The sequence below is a fragment of the Strigops habroptila genome, chromosome 11, assembly GCF_004027225.2.
Source record: "Strigops habroptila isolate Jane chromosome 11, bStrHab1.2.pri, whole genome shotgun sequence".
In the NCBI taxonomy this organism is placed as follows: Eukaryota; Metazoa; Chordata; class Aves; order Psittaciformes; family Psittacidae; genus Strigops; species Strigops habroptila.
The window spans coordinates 13,551,770-13,566,984 of NC_046360.1; the positions used below are offsets into that span (position 1 = coordinate 13,551,770).

At 43.8% G+C, this 15,215-nt stretch overlaps 1 protein-coding gene across 1 annotated transcript in view; it reads left to right on the plus strand.

Annotated features, from left to right (window-relative positions):
- FBXW8 (F-box and WD repeat domain containing 8) overlaps positions 1-13,828 on the plus strand; it is a 54,538-nt gene extending 40,710 nt beyond the window's left edge. The window contains exons 8-11 of the mRNA XM_030500372.1: positions 6,300-6,427; positions 9,958-10,131; positions 12,242-12,358; positions 13,011-13,828. Of these exons, the coding sequence (XP_030356232.1) occupies positions 6,300-6,427; positions 9,958-10,131; positions 12,242-12,358; positions 13,011-13,155 (564 nt within the window). The 3' untranslated portion in view covers positions 13,156-13,828. The remainder of the gene's footprint in view (positions 1-6,299; positions 6,428-9,957; positions 10,132-12,241; positions 12,359-13,010) is intronic.
- The last annotated feature ends 1,387 nt before the right edge of the window (positions 13,829-15,215 follow it).

Here is a 15,215-nt window from a genome sequence, read left to right on the forward strand (position 1 = left end):
AACTCTTTGGTACCATATAGGAGAGACAGAACTCTTCTTTCTGAGGATCTGAACTGTGTAAGTTTTGTAAGTCAGCCACTGTAAGAAATAGAGTCTATAGACAGACCAGAAGTCCGTGCCTAAATTTTGCATGATGTATGGATTAACCCCTCTCTTGCTGAAACATAACAACCATTCATCTTGGCTTTTTCTGTATTTGCAAATGACCAAAATTAGTTTTGCAAGTTACAAATAAAAGAATCCCTTTTGTAATGTGAAAGATGCCCCATCCCTGGCAGTGTTGAAGGCCAGGCTGGATGGGGCTTAGAGCAACCTGCTCTAGTGGAAGGTGTCCCTGCCCAGGGCAGGGGGTTAGAACTGGTGAGCTTTAAGCTCCCTTCCAACCCAAACCATTCTATGGTTCTATGTTCTGCTTTTCTTATTTGTATGTTTATGTGAATGCCTGAAAATTGGCACAGCTGCTTAGGTGTCTTAGGGTTTGAAAATCCAGCTGCTAGGATGTGCCATGAGTGTTCAAAGGGATAATCAATGAAACCAAAAGAATTCATTCAGGTTTTTAAGAATTACCTTGCCTTCCTTTTCTCTGTCCTATCGTTAGGTTAGGGCAAAATGTATTTCTGGACCAGGGCATGGTTTTTTAGTGAGTGGTGGCTCAGCGGGCAAACATGCTATCCTTTCATCTCTGGGTACCTGAACTCTTACATCAGCCTTCAGCCACAAGTCAAATGAATCTGGTGACCTCATTCCAGGTCCTTGCAGACATCTGTCCACATCACAAGCCCATCAAGGCTGGCGCTGTCCCAAGGGCTGGCAGCCGGGGCTGGGGCAGTGTCCAGTGCTGGAACACCAAGGGTTGCAGGTGCATTGGCAGAGCCACGTTGCCTAAGCTCGCATGCTGCCTGCCTGCACAATGCTTGGCTCTGCTTCTTGCTACCAGCTTGGAGTCTCACTTTTTAACTCCAGTCAGATGAAAACTTAGAAGGAAAAACCAAGCTACGCTTGCCTTTAGCTTCATGTGTAGTTTTTACAGCAGATGTATGTATTTCAAGGGCAGGGCAGCGTGTATGGTGGCTTTTTGTGCTGCTGGATTTGCTGCAAGCTGCTTAGACCCTGTTGTTTTTGCAGTCCTCTGCGTGGGTCTTTAAGCGTTGCTTGAGGCTGCTTGGTGCAGCTCAGCGCATGCGAAATCAGAGCTCTCCCTTGCCAGCCTAAAGTCACCTTTAGGATGGCATGAAAGTCAATTTTCCACATGCTCAGAGAAACGGTTGTGTTACCAGCTTTACACAATGACTTCTTTCTGGCAAGAACTTGCAAAATAGTCTCTCTGGCTGATTGTCAAAAATTACATCATATTGGAGTAAACTGCTTTTAAATCAAACATCCATTATTCATGTATATTAACTGCTTTTTTTATTTATTTATTTTTCACTGGCTGTTTTGTGTATGATTTACTCTTTTTCTTTCTCTCTGATTGTCTGACTGTCTCCCTCAGCTGCTCCTTTTAAATCTTAGCTCATCTTGAAATTTATGGAGCCAGAACACTTATCTCTGTGCACAAGTATCAATATGCTGACCTTGCATTTGTTAGCAGTCACATTTTGCTGTTGTTGTTGCAGTGCTATGTGCCACATTTACAGTAGGCAATTCAATACATTTGCCCTGGGAAAATGTGCCCCTGAGGCTTGTAAACTTTGAAAATATTCTTTTTCCACATCACTTTAGAAAGAAAATTCAAACTTGCAGCAGTCTGTACCATATGTTGTACTCAATTTGATGACTTCTGCCACCAATGCATATGAAATAGCCTTACTGCTTTTGTAGATACCCTTTGAATTGAATGGGTTTGACCTGAGCAAAAACCAAATCCCTTTTAATTCATGGTGGACTTGAAATTTCACGACCCTTTCTTTTGTTGGCAATATTTGTGTATATTGTGCCTGTATTGAGGCAATGTTTTGGGGTTTTTTCTAATCAGCAGAGGGATGGGCAAAAGGAAAAGGGGGAGAAATATTATCAGAAATGAAATGCAGATTCTGTTCCCAAAGTTGCTGCTGATTCCTCTGCCTCTTTGAGCAACTCAGGCTGTTCTTTTAATATTATTTTGATCCTCTGTCTCTAAAATGACAGACAGAAACCTCTATCCTAGACAGTTCTTTCTGAGAAAGTGCTTCTTCAAGTGGTTATTCGGTAAGGAAAGGGATGTAGGTTTTAAGTGTGGTTTTAGAGTATACTTTGCTAATATTTATGATACTCCATTCAATACTTCATCTAAATAATAACTACATACACTGTATATAGAGTGCTGTGCCCAATTCTCAGGTTTTACTGAGTGGTAACTTCTGACAAGAAGCAGAAATGTGATTGCAGAAGGAAACCAGCTCTTTCACAAAGCAGTTGTCTGCTGGCTTTCAGCCAGGACAGTGGGTTTGAACACCCCTGCTCTTGTTGAAAGTACCACAGGCTCTTTGATAACAAGTGCTTGGGGATTTGTTGTTTTAATGTTCCATCCAAAAAAGACATCTCCAACAACACAGGATCCCAAAACACCTGCTGGGGTATTGGACATGCATGGAAGAGTTCCATCAACAGCATTTCCTTCAATTCCTTGGTTTTTCTTGGAAGTAACTCAACCACACTACATTGACCACGCTTGACCTCACTTAGCTGCAAGATGTAACAAAGCTCACAGCTTAGCTCCTCTGGCTACAGAGACTTTAATTCTTTGTGAATTAATTTGGTCGTCCGGTTTCAGTTCTTGGACAGCATTTAGAGAGAGCTCCTCATACCCACTGCTCAGCAGCTTCGTGAAGAGCAGTTAACTTCTCCTTTCTTCCTCTGCCTGGTCTCTTGAGTTTGCCAGCTTCTTGGTGCATCTATCTGCAAACAGTGGCCACAGGTTGAGACTTGCCCAGCTCGTGCAGTAAAGAGGGAGATTAGTCTAATGCACTGTCTTAACAAAAGAGTATGAGCATGAATAATTAATACCTCTAGTCTGTGGCAATCGGATAAAATGAAGTCCCATTTGCTCAGCCTTATTAAAAGAGAGAGAGGGAGAGGGAGAGATGGTAAAGGTTGTTAAGGGACTTGTAACATGGAAAGAATCGCCTCCGAGATGGATAATGTGTTTTCTAATCTCTGTGGTCTTTAACTAAACATAATGGTAAAGGTACTCTGGCTATTTCTGGCTTGCTGAATTATTCAGCATTCTGGGAGATTGCCTGGCTCTCAGCCAATAACTTGGACTTTTCATTTGAACAATGTTAATAGGTAACACTTTTTATTTTGTGCATTAGATCCTGATACATCTGCACAGAGTATTTAATGCTTTTCCTCCCCTGTGTCCCTGCAGTCCCTCTGGGGGAAGGGATGCTCGTTAGTGTGTTATCCCAGGGCACTTCATTTCACACCTAAATGCTCTTGGTTCACTTACCTTCACTTCGATACCTATTAGGTCACTGGTCTTGGGTGTCCATTATAGGATTATAAATACCTTTAAAAGGGTAATCCCTTTGCAGTGTGCATTATAGGATTATAAACCTCCTAAAGATCTTATGCTTTATCTGCCCTTTAACATGCAGGCCCTTATTTCAAGTCCCTGTTGACCAGGTATTTTCATTATTTCTCCTTGGCCTTTGTAAAGAAAATCCTTGTTGCCTTGGGATATTGTGGGAGAGCTCATCACAAATGTTCCAGCAACTTCAAAACTGTCATCAGTATGCTTTTGTACCCCCTGTCTTCAAGCAATTATTATGCAGACTTTAAGAAGCATTCTGAGTTCTTTTTGTTTCTTTACCTGTCAGTTTGTCTGGGTGAGGTTTTGAAATTCATTTGCAGACCATAAAATCACTCAAGACAGAAGTTGAATTTGAAGATGGGTAAAACCTGGAGGTGGAAAATCACAAAGAGAATCTTTCCTCCAATGATAGGAGTAATTGGCTAGAAATACACACGTGCATCAAAACTAACCCAGCAATCTTTAAACGAATGGAGACTGATGTGAGAAGAGAAGGAATTGGAGGGGGTAGGAGAAGATAAGACAAAAGCTTTCCTTCCAATTTTGTGGATCTGAACTTTTCTCTCTTCCTTAAATGCAAACACTTTAAATTGGTGGCCAGGTACAAGTTGTGTGTGAAGAAATAAATAATGCTTGGCTGGTTCCACCTACATATGAAGGTTGCTAGAGGTCTAAAATGGAGAATGTGTAATATTTGCCCCAATGTGTCAAACAGGGGAGTCTTTAAATGCTATATGGAAGCAATTTTTCATTGTAGCCTTTCACGGCTGTAACTGCATTTTCAAGGTTGTATCTTATGTTTATAGGATAGATGGGAGCTATGGTCATTTAGAGAAATTAATAGTTTATGGATGTTCACTTTAAGTATTAGCCCCAGGGGACTTTTGAGAAAGCAGCATTTGTCCCTCTCTGGAGTTTCAGTGTACAGCTGGGAAGGGCTGGTTCAGAGCCTCAACTGGGAGCTGGAACATGCTGCTCTTGACCTGAGCGTTTATTGTTCCTAAGTTGAATTCAGCAGTTTATTGACTTTGTCTTTAGTTCAAAATTTTCCAAGGAGAAATTTGGTTGCCAGGCACAGATATTAATTTCCTTTGCACTGAAAACGGCACAAAGTACCTTGCCAGAACGTCATTATCTCTGGGTTTGGTTAGTGAGCTCTTGGAAGCTGTGCTGCAAGTGAGAACAGGTTGTAAATTGGTCTTTACCTTCAAGACTTAACGTTTTCAGGCAGTTTGTAGCAACTTTTTCATAGCTGTGGAAGTTTAAATTCATTTTTAGCCACATTTATGTCCAAAGTCTCCTTGCAAAAGTAGAATCTTCCTTGCTTTACAGAGTTTGGGTAAAATTGCTTTAGTTTTGGGGGTCTTAAGGGTGAAAATCACATGCTAATGACTGCTATTTGAGGCAGCTTCACAAACACAAGGCTGGGAAAGGGAACTACTTGGGAGATTATAAATATTACAAGCAGCTGAGAAAGTCAGGTATGAATGTATTGACTAACAGGGAGCTGATAACGTGTCTGAATAAAACTGTGCCTGCTCTTTAGCTGGGAGAAATGGCAGGTGGAGGAAACCTGCAAATTCTCTGCCTTTCTTTGCAGTATTCCTAGACATTTATGAAGCTTTAATCCTGTTGCCTAGAGGCATCCATTGCAAAGTGATCCCCTCCTGCTCTCTTAACTTGACATTTCAGATGCTTACTGAAATTGCAGAGGTAGGAAGTAAAAGGCTGTATCACTGCCGCTGTTGTGGCAAATGTAGAAATGATGTGTACAGATGGTGGAATATTTATTAAGCTGCATGTGGATATGATCAGAAATGTAGAAGTTAAGAATATTGATGTGCCATTGACATAGTCATGCTGATGTTGCTGTGGAAGCCCTAAGTTCTTTCTGAGGTTTTAACTCCTGTTACTCTTTTCATGGTCATAGGTTTCTCTTAAATTAAAGGAGCATCACCATGAAATTTGGTGATGTTTATGGAGTTATGGAGGCCCAGCTGCTGTGCTGAGCTCCACTGGGCTTTGACCGGTACATTTTTGTGTTTCTAAAAATATTTGCTCTCCTAAATTGAAAAGCCCAAATAACTAAACCTCATCTGTCTCCACCAGAGAGACAGTGAACGTGATTAAGCTGTGCAGAGGAGAGGAGGGCAAACAGACAGGAGAGAACTTGTACCGTGTTCCAGGCTCTGGTCGAATCATCTTGGATGTTGCTTAAAATCAGAGTTGTTTTTATTCCTTCCCCATCTGAACTGCCACTTCAGATGTAATGTTTCTCTTTATCTGTTTATGCTGTGATCTGTACAGAAGCTATCAGCAGGGCCTGTCAGCGCCACGGCGATGTTTGTTCAGTTCTGCTCTTCCATTTCTGCTGTATTTGATTGAATCTTTCTTGCAGAGTCTATCTGTCTAAACCTTCAAAATGTTGATTCTGTTTACTTTTACTCTCTCAAATATTAAAACTGGTGAAGAAACTATTTGCTTTTCCATGGAAGCCTTAAAAATTTGAGCTGGAGAAAGTCTGTAGGGCTTGTTTTGCCTGCCTGAGAGCTATACCTTCTGATAGTGGTTGGCAAGAGCCTTGCGTCCCTTCTTCTTGATGGATTCCATTGTGAAACTTGATTTCCTTATTTCTGAGGGTGTCGTTGCCCGTCTTAGTAGGGATAGTTTTGTATCTTGGTTATTTACCATCTCTGATGGTAAGAACTCTGTTCTACTTCATGCTGCAGCAAAATGTACTTGCGCTCCTGCTAAATTTAGCCAGTGTTTGTTCTCTTTCTACCAGATTCTTCTTTACAATCTGGAAACAAGTCAGTGTCTGAAGAAGATGGGCAACTCAATAGGTGACTTTACATGTGTCAACCTCCAGAACAGTCCTCCAAACATGCTTGTTACAGGCAATAAAGACAGAAGGTAGGTACTACCAAGAGCTGTAACCCATCTCAAATTAGCTTACTTCCTGTCCTGCTGTCCTACATCTGGACCTGCTAGAATTTGTTTCTCCTCTAATGTTTCAAAAGCAGCCTGCATGAACTTCAGGAACAAAATATTAGGTAATAGTTGGATGTGGCTGCCAGTTTGCTTTGTTTCAGAAAGCTCCATGGGAAGACTTTCTTTTTAAGCCATTTGGTGGACGCAGTTGGTGTACAGCCCAGCGAGACCACTTGGAATCTCTTCCACTTCCCCAGCACCACCCGCAAAATGAGTTTGGCATTTAAAAGCTCACTTTCTGATATTAAAAAAATAACCTAAGGGATGAATCATGTAGGATGAGATGGGTCCGTCTGCCAAATGATGTCAAGAGTGTATTTCGGAACACTGTGATGTCCCTCAGGTGACAAAAAAAAGAGGCTTTCATATGAACAGATTCCAGCTTCTATTTAGCTGATTAGCAGCTTTCTCTTTAACTCCTTGGCTTGGGGAGTAGGATTTTCCCAGCACAATATCTGGTGCCAGGATTGGACGCGCTGGGAACAGTCAGTGCGAAAGGATTAAAGTGCTTAAAAAGACCCTTTGAGTCCAATTTTTAGATTTTCTTTTTTTGGCTAGTTATTTGTGGGGTCTGATCCAGTGCACCAAAGGAGATGTGGGATGGCGAGGAGCCAGTCTCTAATGGCTCCCCGTTCCTTCCCTCCTCCTTTCTGCACTGGGCATCGGGCTGCAGGTGGTGGTCTGGTGTGGTGGTGGGTATCAGATTGTGAGGCGGATACTTCCCTTTGCCAAATCCCAGACCTCTGTCCCGCCAGTGCAGCAGCTTGCAAAAATGATTATTTTGTCAAACAGCTTTTTTTCCTTCTCAGCAAATAGGCAGCGCAACCAAACCTCACACTTCCTCAGCAAAGGGGTTAAGGAAATAGCTGAAGTTTGACAAGTGTAATTGAAACCTTGAGATTCTGGGGTTTTTCCTCCTCTAAAAGCAGATAGTTGAGTTTTGAAAGCACCCCAGTAAAATACCTCCGATTTTGATCTCTTGCACAATGATGGGAGAGTTAATAAAGTTGATGTAGAATCATAGAATAGTTTGGGTTGGAAGGGACCTTCAGAGGTCATCTAGTCCAACCCCCCTGAAGGAGCAGTTACATCTTGAACAAATCAGGCTGTCCAAGATCCAGCCTTAGTATCTCTTAAGTGAGGTTGAAATTTATTCCCTTTACACTAAAGTAAATGTCTGTGCCCTTTCCCCTCCAGAAAGCTTCTCAGTTTTTCTGCTCAAGCGTTGACCGAGTTCAAGGGGTTGGCCATCACTGTAGCAAGAAGTTAGGAATCAACAGTTCAGCAAATAAGTTTGTCATCCAGGAGGCAAGGCCATGTGTATCTCGGAGGTCAGTTCCTCATATGGTGCTGCATGAAGGGTATGAATAGGTAAATAAGACTTGAATATTCGTAGCCCTATTATAGAGCAAGTGTACTAAATAGGGGCCTTGCCCTGGGAGTTCAGGCTGTTGATGGCCAGTGGAAGAACTTCCTGCTTGAGTTAAGTTCACATTTTCCCTAGTGTATGCTATTCTTTAATTCAAAGAGAGAGATCTTTGAACAGGGAGCATGTGCTGATGCACTGCACAACAGCATCGTTTTCTCTGGTGGTACCTATGGTGATGAATAGCATTGGGAAAGCAAACATATGGCAAGCCCAGTGTATTGTGCAGCTGAAAGGTGTAGAGCAAAACACGTATTCCATGCTCTCCTTAAAGGCAAGTAAGCTTCTTAGGTACTCTTAACAGCAGAATCAAAGCCTGGTCGTGAGAACACCTTCCTTACAGCTCCCTTGAACCTGGATGAATCTGAAGTGCTCCCACTGAGCCCAGCTGCTGAGGCAGGAGACACTGGGCCATGCCAGGTCTGCATTAGAGCATCACATTAAATTTGCAAAATGCTTTTTCCCTTTTTTTTGTTAAAGCACATCTAAACAACTCAAGTGTGCCTCTCATTCTTCCTAGGGTGTGCCAGAATGGACACCTGCCTGAAACCTGGGTCCTCGCTAATGAAATAACCAGGGCACAATCAGATCTTTGTTTCCAACAGTGCTTACCAAACAGAAGGAGCTTTGATTGCTGTGCAGAACACATGCAGTAAGACAGGGAGAGTGCTGGGTGTGAACACTTCCAAAATACCCCGTCCTTACCCAAAACACAGCTCTAATATGTAGCCAAAGCTTCTCTCTGCTGGAGTTGGAGAAAGCAAGAAGTCCTTTTCACCATCAGCAGCTGTTGTGATGGGGTTTTCCTATGGGTGACTGAAGAGCCACACAAAGCATGCTCCTCGCTCTGTTTCAGCATGTTTTTCCACATGTCAGATGGATGTTGCTCTGTTGGAGTTCTGGATTATTCTGTTGCCTTTTATTTCAGTGGCTGAAATGTGTTATTTGTAAAATCATATGATGCAATCTCCATTTGAGAAAGGAAAAGGAAAGACTTGCAACACCATTAGGATCATAGCAGGGGTATGGAATAAAGTAGAGTTAATGTGTTGGAACAAGTGTGTTTTGGCCTTTTCTGGAATTAATGTGTACCTGATGGTTTCACTCTCGATAGCCATCAGCTGGGAGGAACTTTCTCTGGCTTCTTTCCAAATCTGAGATCAGTATTTCTCCTTCTGTTTTCACTTGCTGCATTATTATTTTTATGCACTTACGTACTTCACTTGATCCCTTAATATGTCAGGGTCAAAAAATCATACTCCTTTGTGCAATGTGCTGGGTTTAAAACTCAACACCATTAGCTTTAACTGGTTTTGTGGACTTGTTGCGTTGCAATCATAAGCTCTTTCTCTACAGTTCTGCTTCTAGTTGAGTCTTCAATATGTTTCACTTCAGAACCCTTTGAGTGATCAATAGTTTCTGCAAACCAGATGTACCTGAAAGCCACCCGCAGTCAGTAGTTGTGGTTTTGAAATCGGAAGAGACACTGATTGCTGGGTGCTTGGGCATAACTTTGTGGTGGTGAACTCAAGTGTATAAACCTGTAATTCCCTTGCCTTACCTTTTGAGTTGCCACATTTAATCTCTTCCATAATCTTTTGAAAGGACTATAATAATAGTCCTTTCCTTGATCCTCATAATATTACCCCTTGGCCACAGTGGACGTGAGTTGGGTACCAAGGGGTAGGATGCATTAGCAGCATGCCCAGAACGCAGGACTTTATGCTTCAAGGCAATGCTAACATTTTGGGAGGCACTTTCTCTAAATTTCTCTCACATTTTATATCACCCAAGACTTGTAAAGAGATTTTTGAGTCTGCCTCAGAAAATCTTTGATAATAGAAACCAGAGTGAAAATTCAGTGGTGGTAAATGTGAATCATATTGGATTTCTGGCTCTGTAGTGGCCATGGGGCTACTGCTGTCCTAAATGTATTTTCATAGCCCCAACAGTATTTGTGCTCTCAAGAACCCCACTGCACATCCAGAGCTGGTTTGATCTCTGTTCTTTATTTGCTTTCATTTAGGGTTAGGGTATTCGACCTCCGCAAAAGCGAGTCCTTGTGCTCCCTCTATGCCCACCAGTTAGGAGTCTCTGCGGTCCAGATGGATGACTGGAAGATCATCAGTGGAGGAGAAGAGGGCTTGGTCTGTGTGTGGGACCAGCGGATGGGCACCAAGCTCTGGGAAATGCATGCCAGGTAATTTTGTCTGGGTCTTGTTGCAAAGGTGTTTATCGGGTCTGGTTTACAGGAGGAGTGTGGGAATGGGATGATCCAGGATCAAAATGATATAACATGCCTATGTCTAAAGCTTCTGGGAGTTCTGTTTTCATGTGATTTGGGAACAGATTGCCTCCCCACCTGGAGTCTTGTGCATGGAAATTTTTTCCCCTGCATTTCTCATGAAGATCATAGAATCACAAAAACATAGGATTCTATGATTATTACATAAAATCCCAGCCTGGTTTGGGTGGGAAGAGACCTTAAAGCTCATCCAGCTCCAACCCGCTGCCACAGGCAGGGACACCTTCCACTGGAGTAGGTTGCTCCAAGTAGCCACAGCTTCTCTGGCCAGCCTGTAGATCAGTGTCTGCTCCCTGCCCCATCCTCATCCAGTATTTACTTTATTGAAACTTGGATTTAAAGTGCTGGACTCCTGGTTGTTGTCTTCAGAGTGACTGGTTGTCACTCTGGCTGTCTCTATGCACTATAGCCTTGCGCAATCCCTGTGTTTCTGTTCACCTCACACACATTCAGTCAAATCCAGGCTGGTATTTAAACTCATTTAAATATTAAAATAGCAGTTTGTACTGGAAGCACAAGTAGTGCAGTACTGCAAGCACATGCAGAGATCAGGATCCTGGAGTTGACAGAAAAGTGTTAGTTGTTACAGCTAAATGATGATTTCCCGCTCAAAGCACAATTCCCAAGGGCTTTGTCCGAATGAAGACCTCCAGGATTTAGTCCCTTGTAAGTCTGGGTGATAACCTTACTAAAATGAACAGATAAATGAACAGATAAATCCTGATAACTTTGTTTTTAATGCATCTTCCCCAAAGAGGAGCTAGATGAGGTATTTACAGTCAGAGAAGTTCAAGCTGGAGTTGTCACTGATTAATAGCAGGTACCACCTTCTCTTTTGACCCTGTGAATTATAAAGCCTGTTGTGATGTGGCTGATGCATTAAGGACAATCTTGCATTGATTGTCTCCTGGAGAAGCACTAATGAGTATGCCAGCAGGGAGGGCACATCTGAGCTTTGGGGTGTACTAAAAGTGAAACCATTAGTTTAAACATTTAAAATACTGTTTAATCTATATAGGGATCAGAAGGGATCCCTTCAATCAAAAAGCCTTTCATAGATAAGAAGGTGCGTGTGTTGTTTTCCATGCATTCAGCCAGGTGTCATGAATGGAAAGCAGGGGCAGAAGTGGAGAGAGGTGACAGGAGACAAGATGAGCTGTCTTAATCTGAGAAGATAAGATACTCCTACTTGAACAGTAAATGCTGTTGCAGTGGTTCACGATTAGTTTACTCACAGTGAGAGGAAGAGGAATGAAGAGCAGACCTCTTGTGCCATACAGTGCATTTCTAAATCAGCCATAGCTCAGTGCCTGGGATGTGGGTGTCCTGGGTGTCTCCATCCCTCATTTTGGGAAGCAGTCCTTGAAGCAGCAAGGTGAGCAGGCAGCCTGGATCCCTTGCAGCCTGTGTGCTGCCAAGTGTCTTAGAATCACAGAGTCATAGAATCAAGCAGGTTGGAAAAGACCTTTAAGCTCACCCAGTCCAACCCCAGCACTGCCAAGGCCACCACTAACCCATGGCACTGAGGTTTGGGAACACTTGCAGGGCCGGTGACTCCAGCCCTGCCCTGGGCAGCCTGTTCCAATGCCTGAGCACCCTCTGGGGAAGGAATTGTTCCTCAGCTCCATCTAAACCTCCCCTGGTGCAGCTTGAGGCCGTTTCCTCTTGTCCCATCCCTTGTTCCTTGGGAGCAGAGCCCAGCCCCCTCCTGGCTCCATCCTCCTGTCAGGCAGTTGCAGAGAGCGAGAAGGTCCCCCCTGAGCCTTCTCTTCTCCAGACTAAACAACCCCACGTGTGTTCTGATAACAGCCCACTAGATGGGGGTAAAAGCTGCGTTTATCTGCTCCAGACAGGAGGAGAAGTGCAGATTCCCAGCCTCTCTGCATAGAGAGGGCGCTGCTTTAAATGAATTCTTGTTTAATCCAGAGCGACTCCTCTCCTGCACTTGGATTTTAAGAGTCTAATGCAGGAGAGATCTCACCCAGTGCTGTGGGTTGTTTTTCAGGCATCCGGTCCGCCACGTATGGTTTAATTCTCACAGCCTCATCACTGCAAACATCCCTGATGAGAAAAGCCTTCCAGGCACCAGCATCACAGACGATGACCTTACTGTGCACCACAAGTGAGTACCCCAGCTCTGAAGGGTGGGATTTTTGGCACTGGGAAGATCTGCTTTATTAAAGTGGCCCACTAAGCACCCCAGTCATGATCCAGAGCAGTAATAGAGAAGGGATAGCAAAAAGAAGTTTAAAGATAAGGCTTTCAAAAACCACTGAATTGGCTCTTTACTTCTGAGCACTTCTTTTTCAGCAGGGGAATGTAAAGGCCACTGGAGCCAGATAGGGAATGCAGCTCTTTCCTTGCTCTAAATATTAGTAATGATATCTCCTGCTCCAGGATATTTCAGCTTCAGGTTTTGGTATTTGCATCTCAGATGGCTATTAGCATGTCTAATGGAGCTACCAATCTGCAGTGTGCTTATCTTCCCCCTTCCTGAATAGATAAGAGCTGTTTCAGATGACAGTCATGTCTCTGCAGTGCTGAAGTGAATGATTCACTGTTTGTTTCCAGGGCTTAGTGGGTCCCTGGAAGGAGGCAGGAGGGAGTTTTCTCTGTTAAAACTGCACAGACAGCCCTAGCGCAGAAGAGATTTATATTCAGCTTCTGAAGCATCAGATTTTGATTCTTCATGGCAATCTCTAACTTTGTTTTCCCCTGTTGGAATATATAATTCAGCCATATGAAATGGTGTGCCCTGGTTGTGTTTTGTGCAGGTATCGAGGAATCATTTATGCCTACGAGTTCTCAGCAGACCAGTTGGCTGTAGAAAGTGTCCTTCCAATCTGCCGCTCTTCTTATGATGAAGTGACTGGTTACAACTACAACATTGGCCTTGCAGTTCCCTATGATAACATTTAGGTAACTCACTTGGCTTCTGAGGTACATGGCCAGAGGCAAGAAGAAGATCCACATGGGACAAGAGCCAAAAAGACAGGCTGCAGGCATGTGGAATGGGCTGAGCATCTGCTGAAAACTTGGGGATCTGAACAAGAAGAGAGAAGATCTAGCACTAAAATATGTTGCTGCCCAAATGTTCAGAGGTCCACTGTGGTGGAATGGAGAGAAGGGGAACAGTAAACAAAAGTGTTCCTTCTTGCTGCTTGTGGGAACAACACTGGTCCCATCTGGGCAGAGGACATGGTCGGGAAGTGAGAGCCCCGAGTGGCAAACTGCTGGGGTAGTGGGAGGCTGGGCGCACATTGAGGAGTTCATGCCTATCCTGAGAGGAGAAAATAACCACCAAGGACTTGGAAAAAAGCATCCTGCTGAGCCACATGGTTGAAATCTCTTTCCTTGTAATGAGCTGCTCATTCTGATTTTCCTTGGAGCGCATTAGAATGTGTCTAGGAACATGACCATGCCCAAAAGGTGGTTGGGAGAGGGGAGTATGATGGTAAGAGGGGAGGGGAAGGGTGGCTCTGGCCAGGCTGGATGCTGGGACACTCAGCAGGCCACACGCATCAAAATGATTTTAAATTAAATTATTTTTTTAAGTCTCTAAAATTCTGGATTAAAAATTTTCTAATTGTAACACGTGTCTGTGAGGGTTTTGTTCATAAGTCTTTTAGGGTGAACTAACGCCAGTGCACTGGAACAGAGGCTCTCATGGCTCAGGTTCATGGTCAGGTTGGTTTATTGCTGGATCATGCCCTTCCACCATGCACCTCCCACAGAAACTTGGGGTTCTAACACTGTCCTCACTTCTGAGCTGGGAATTGCTCATGTTGGTGTAATGAAACCGAAGGGATGAACTGGCTGCAATCCATCTGCAGGGGTAACTAGCTCTAACACTCTGGAGAAGCATCCAGGCCGAAGGGTAAGGTGTGATGCCTCAGGTGAAAATGAGGAGTAAGGCTTTATCTTAAACCCAAGTTGCGCTGACATAGGCAGAACCAGTTTGGTGAATAAGAGCTCATATCCTGCATGGGTATGTTTTACTGGTTTGAAACTATTTTATGGTGGTGATTTGCCCTTGTAAACTTACTGGTGCAAGCTGGGAGCCATGTAAATGAAGTTTAAATTGAGGTTAAGTTTTAACTTAACACCTTTTTGCTGGCTTAATGGAATCCATTTAAAAGAACAGTGCTGGGGTGGAATGTGTCTCAACCTGCAGGACTGGGACTGGCTGGAGTGTCACTCAGGCAAATCCTGGAGAGCTTTGTGCTGCAGCCTCCTGCCTGGAGAGAGACTGTTTCACACCAATTCATTGTCTTGGGCTTGGGATGGTTTTCCGTGACCCCTAGGCCAACTTTCACTTGTGGTTTTGGGTTTTAACAGCTTTTTCCTCCTGATGGACTGACTTACACAAGAAGTGCAAGGGGCAGTCATTCAGTCTGACCAATATTATCTTTCATAAAGCTTTGGTCTTTTTATGTCTTTTTCTTCCTCTGCCCTTCTGGGAAGCCAGCTCCCTCCCTTCTCTGCTGGCAGAACAAGAGGTGTCATGGATCTCTAGTTTGGACAAGAGCTGAGCTGAAACCTGGCAAATAAATAGGAGTTTCTGTAGCATCAATGATGTTGTGGGTTGTTCCAGACCTGTGACTCCTGCTGCGGCTGAGCAGAGCGCGCTTCTGCCCTCATTGTTCTCTTGCCCACCGAGCCGTGACCTGCTGCCCTGTCTCACTGGATACACCCTTGGCTTGTTTCCACTTTGACTCTCTTTATCTTGCCTCACGATCCGGCGACAGCTTTGTTCTTTCTTCAGCTCCCTGCTGCAAGGAGCAGATAAGTTTTGTCTTCTGTGCATCTCGAGCCCTTTTCCTGGAGTCCACCCCTCCTGCTGCCTCCTTAACCATGCTCCTTGACCATCACAGTCACTGAGCTGCACCTGCATTTACCCAGGTGTTTGCTTTCTTATGTAGAGAAGACCTACAAGTCATCAGTTCACTGGGGACCAAACATCAACCCATCCACATACT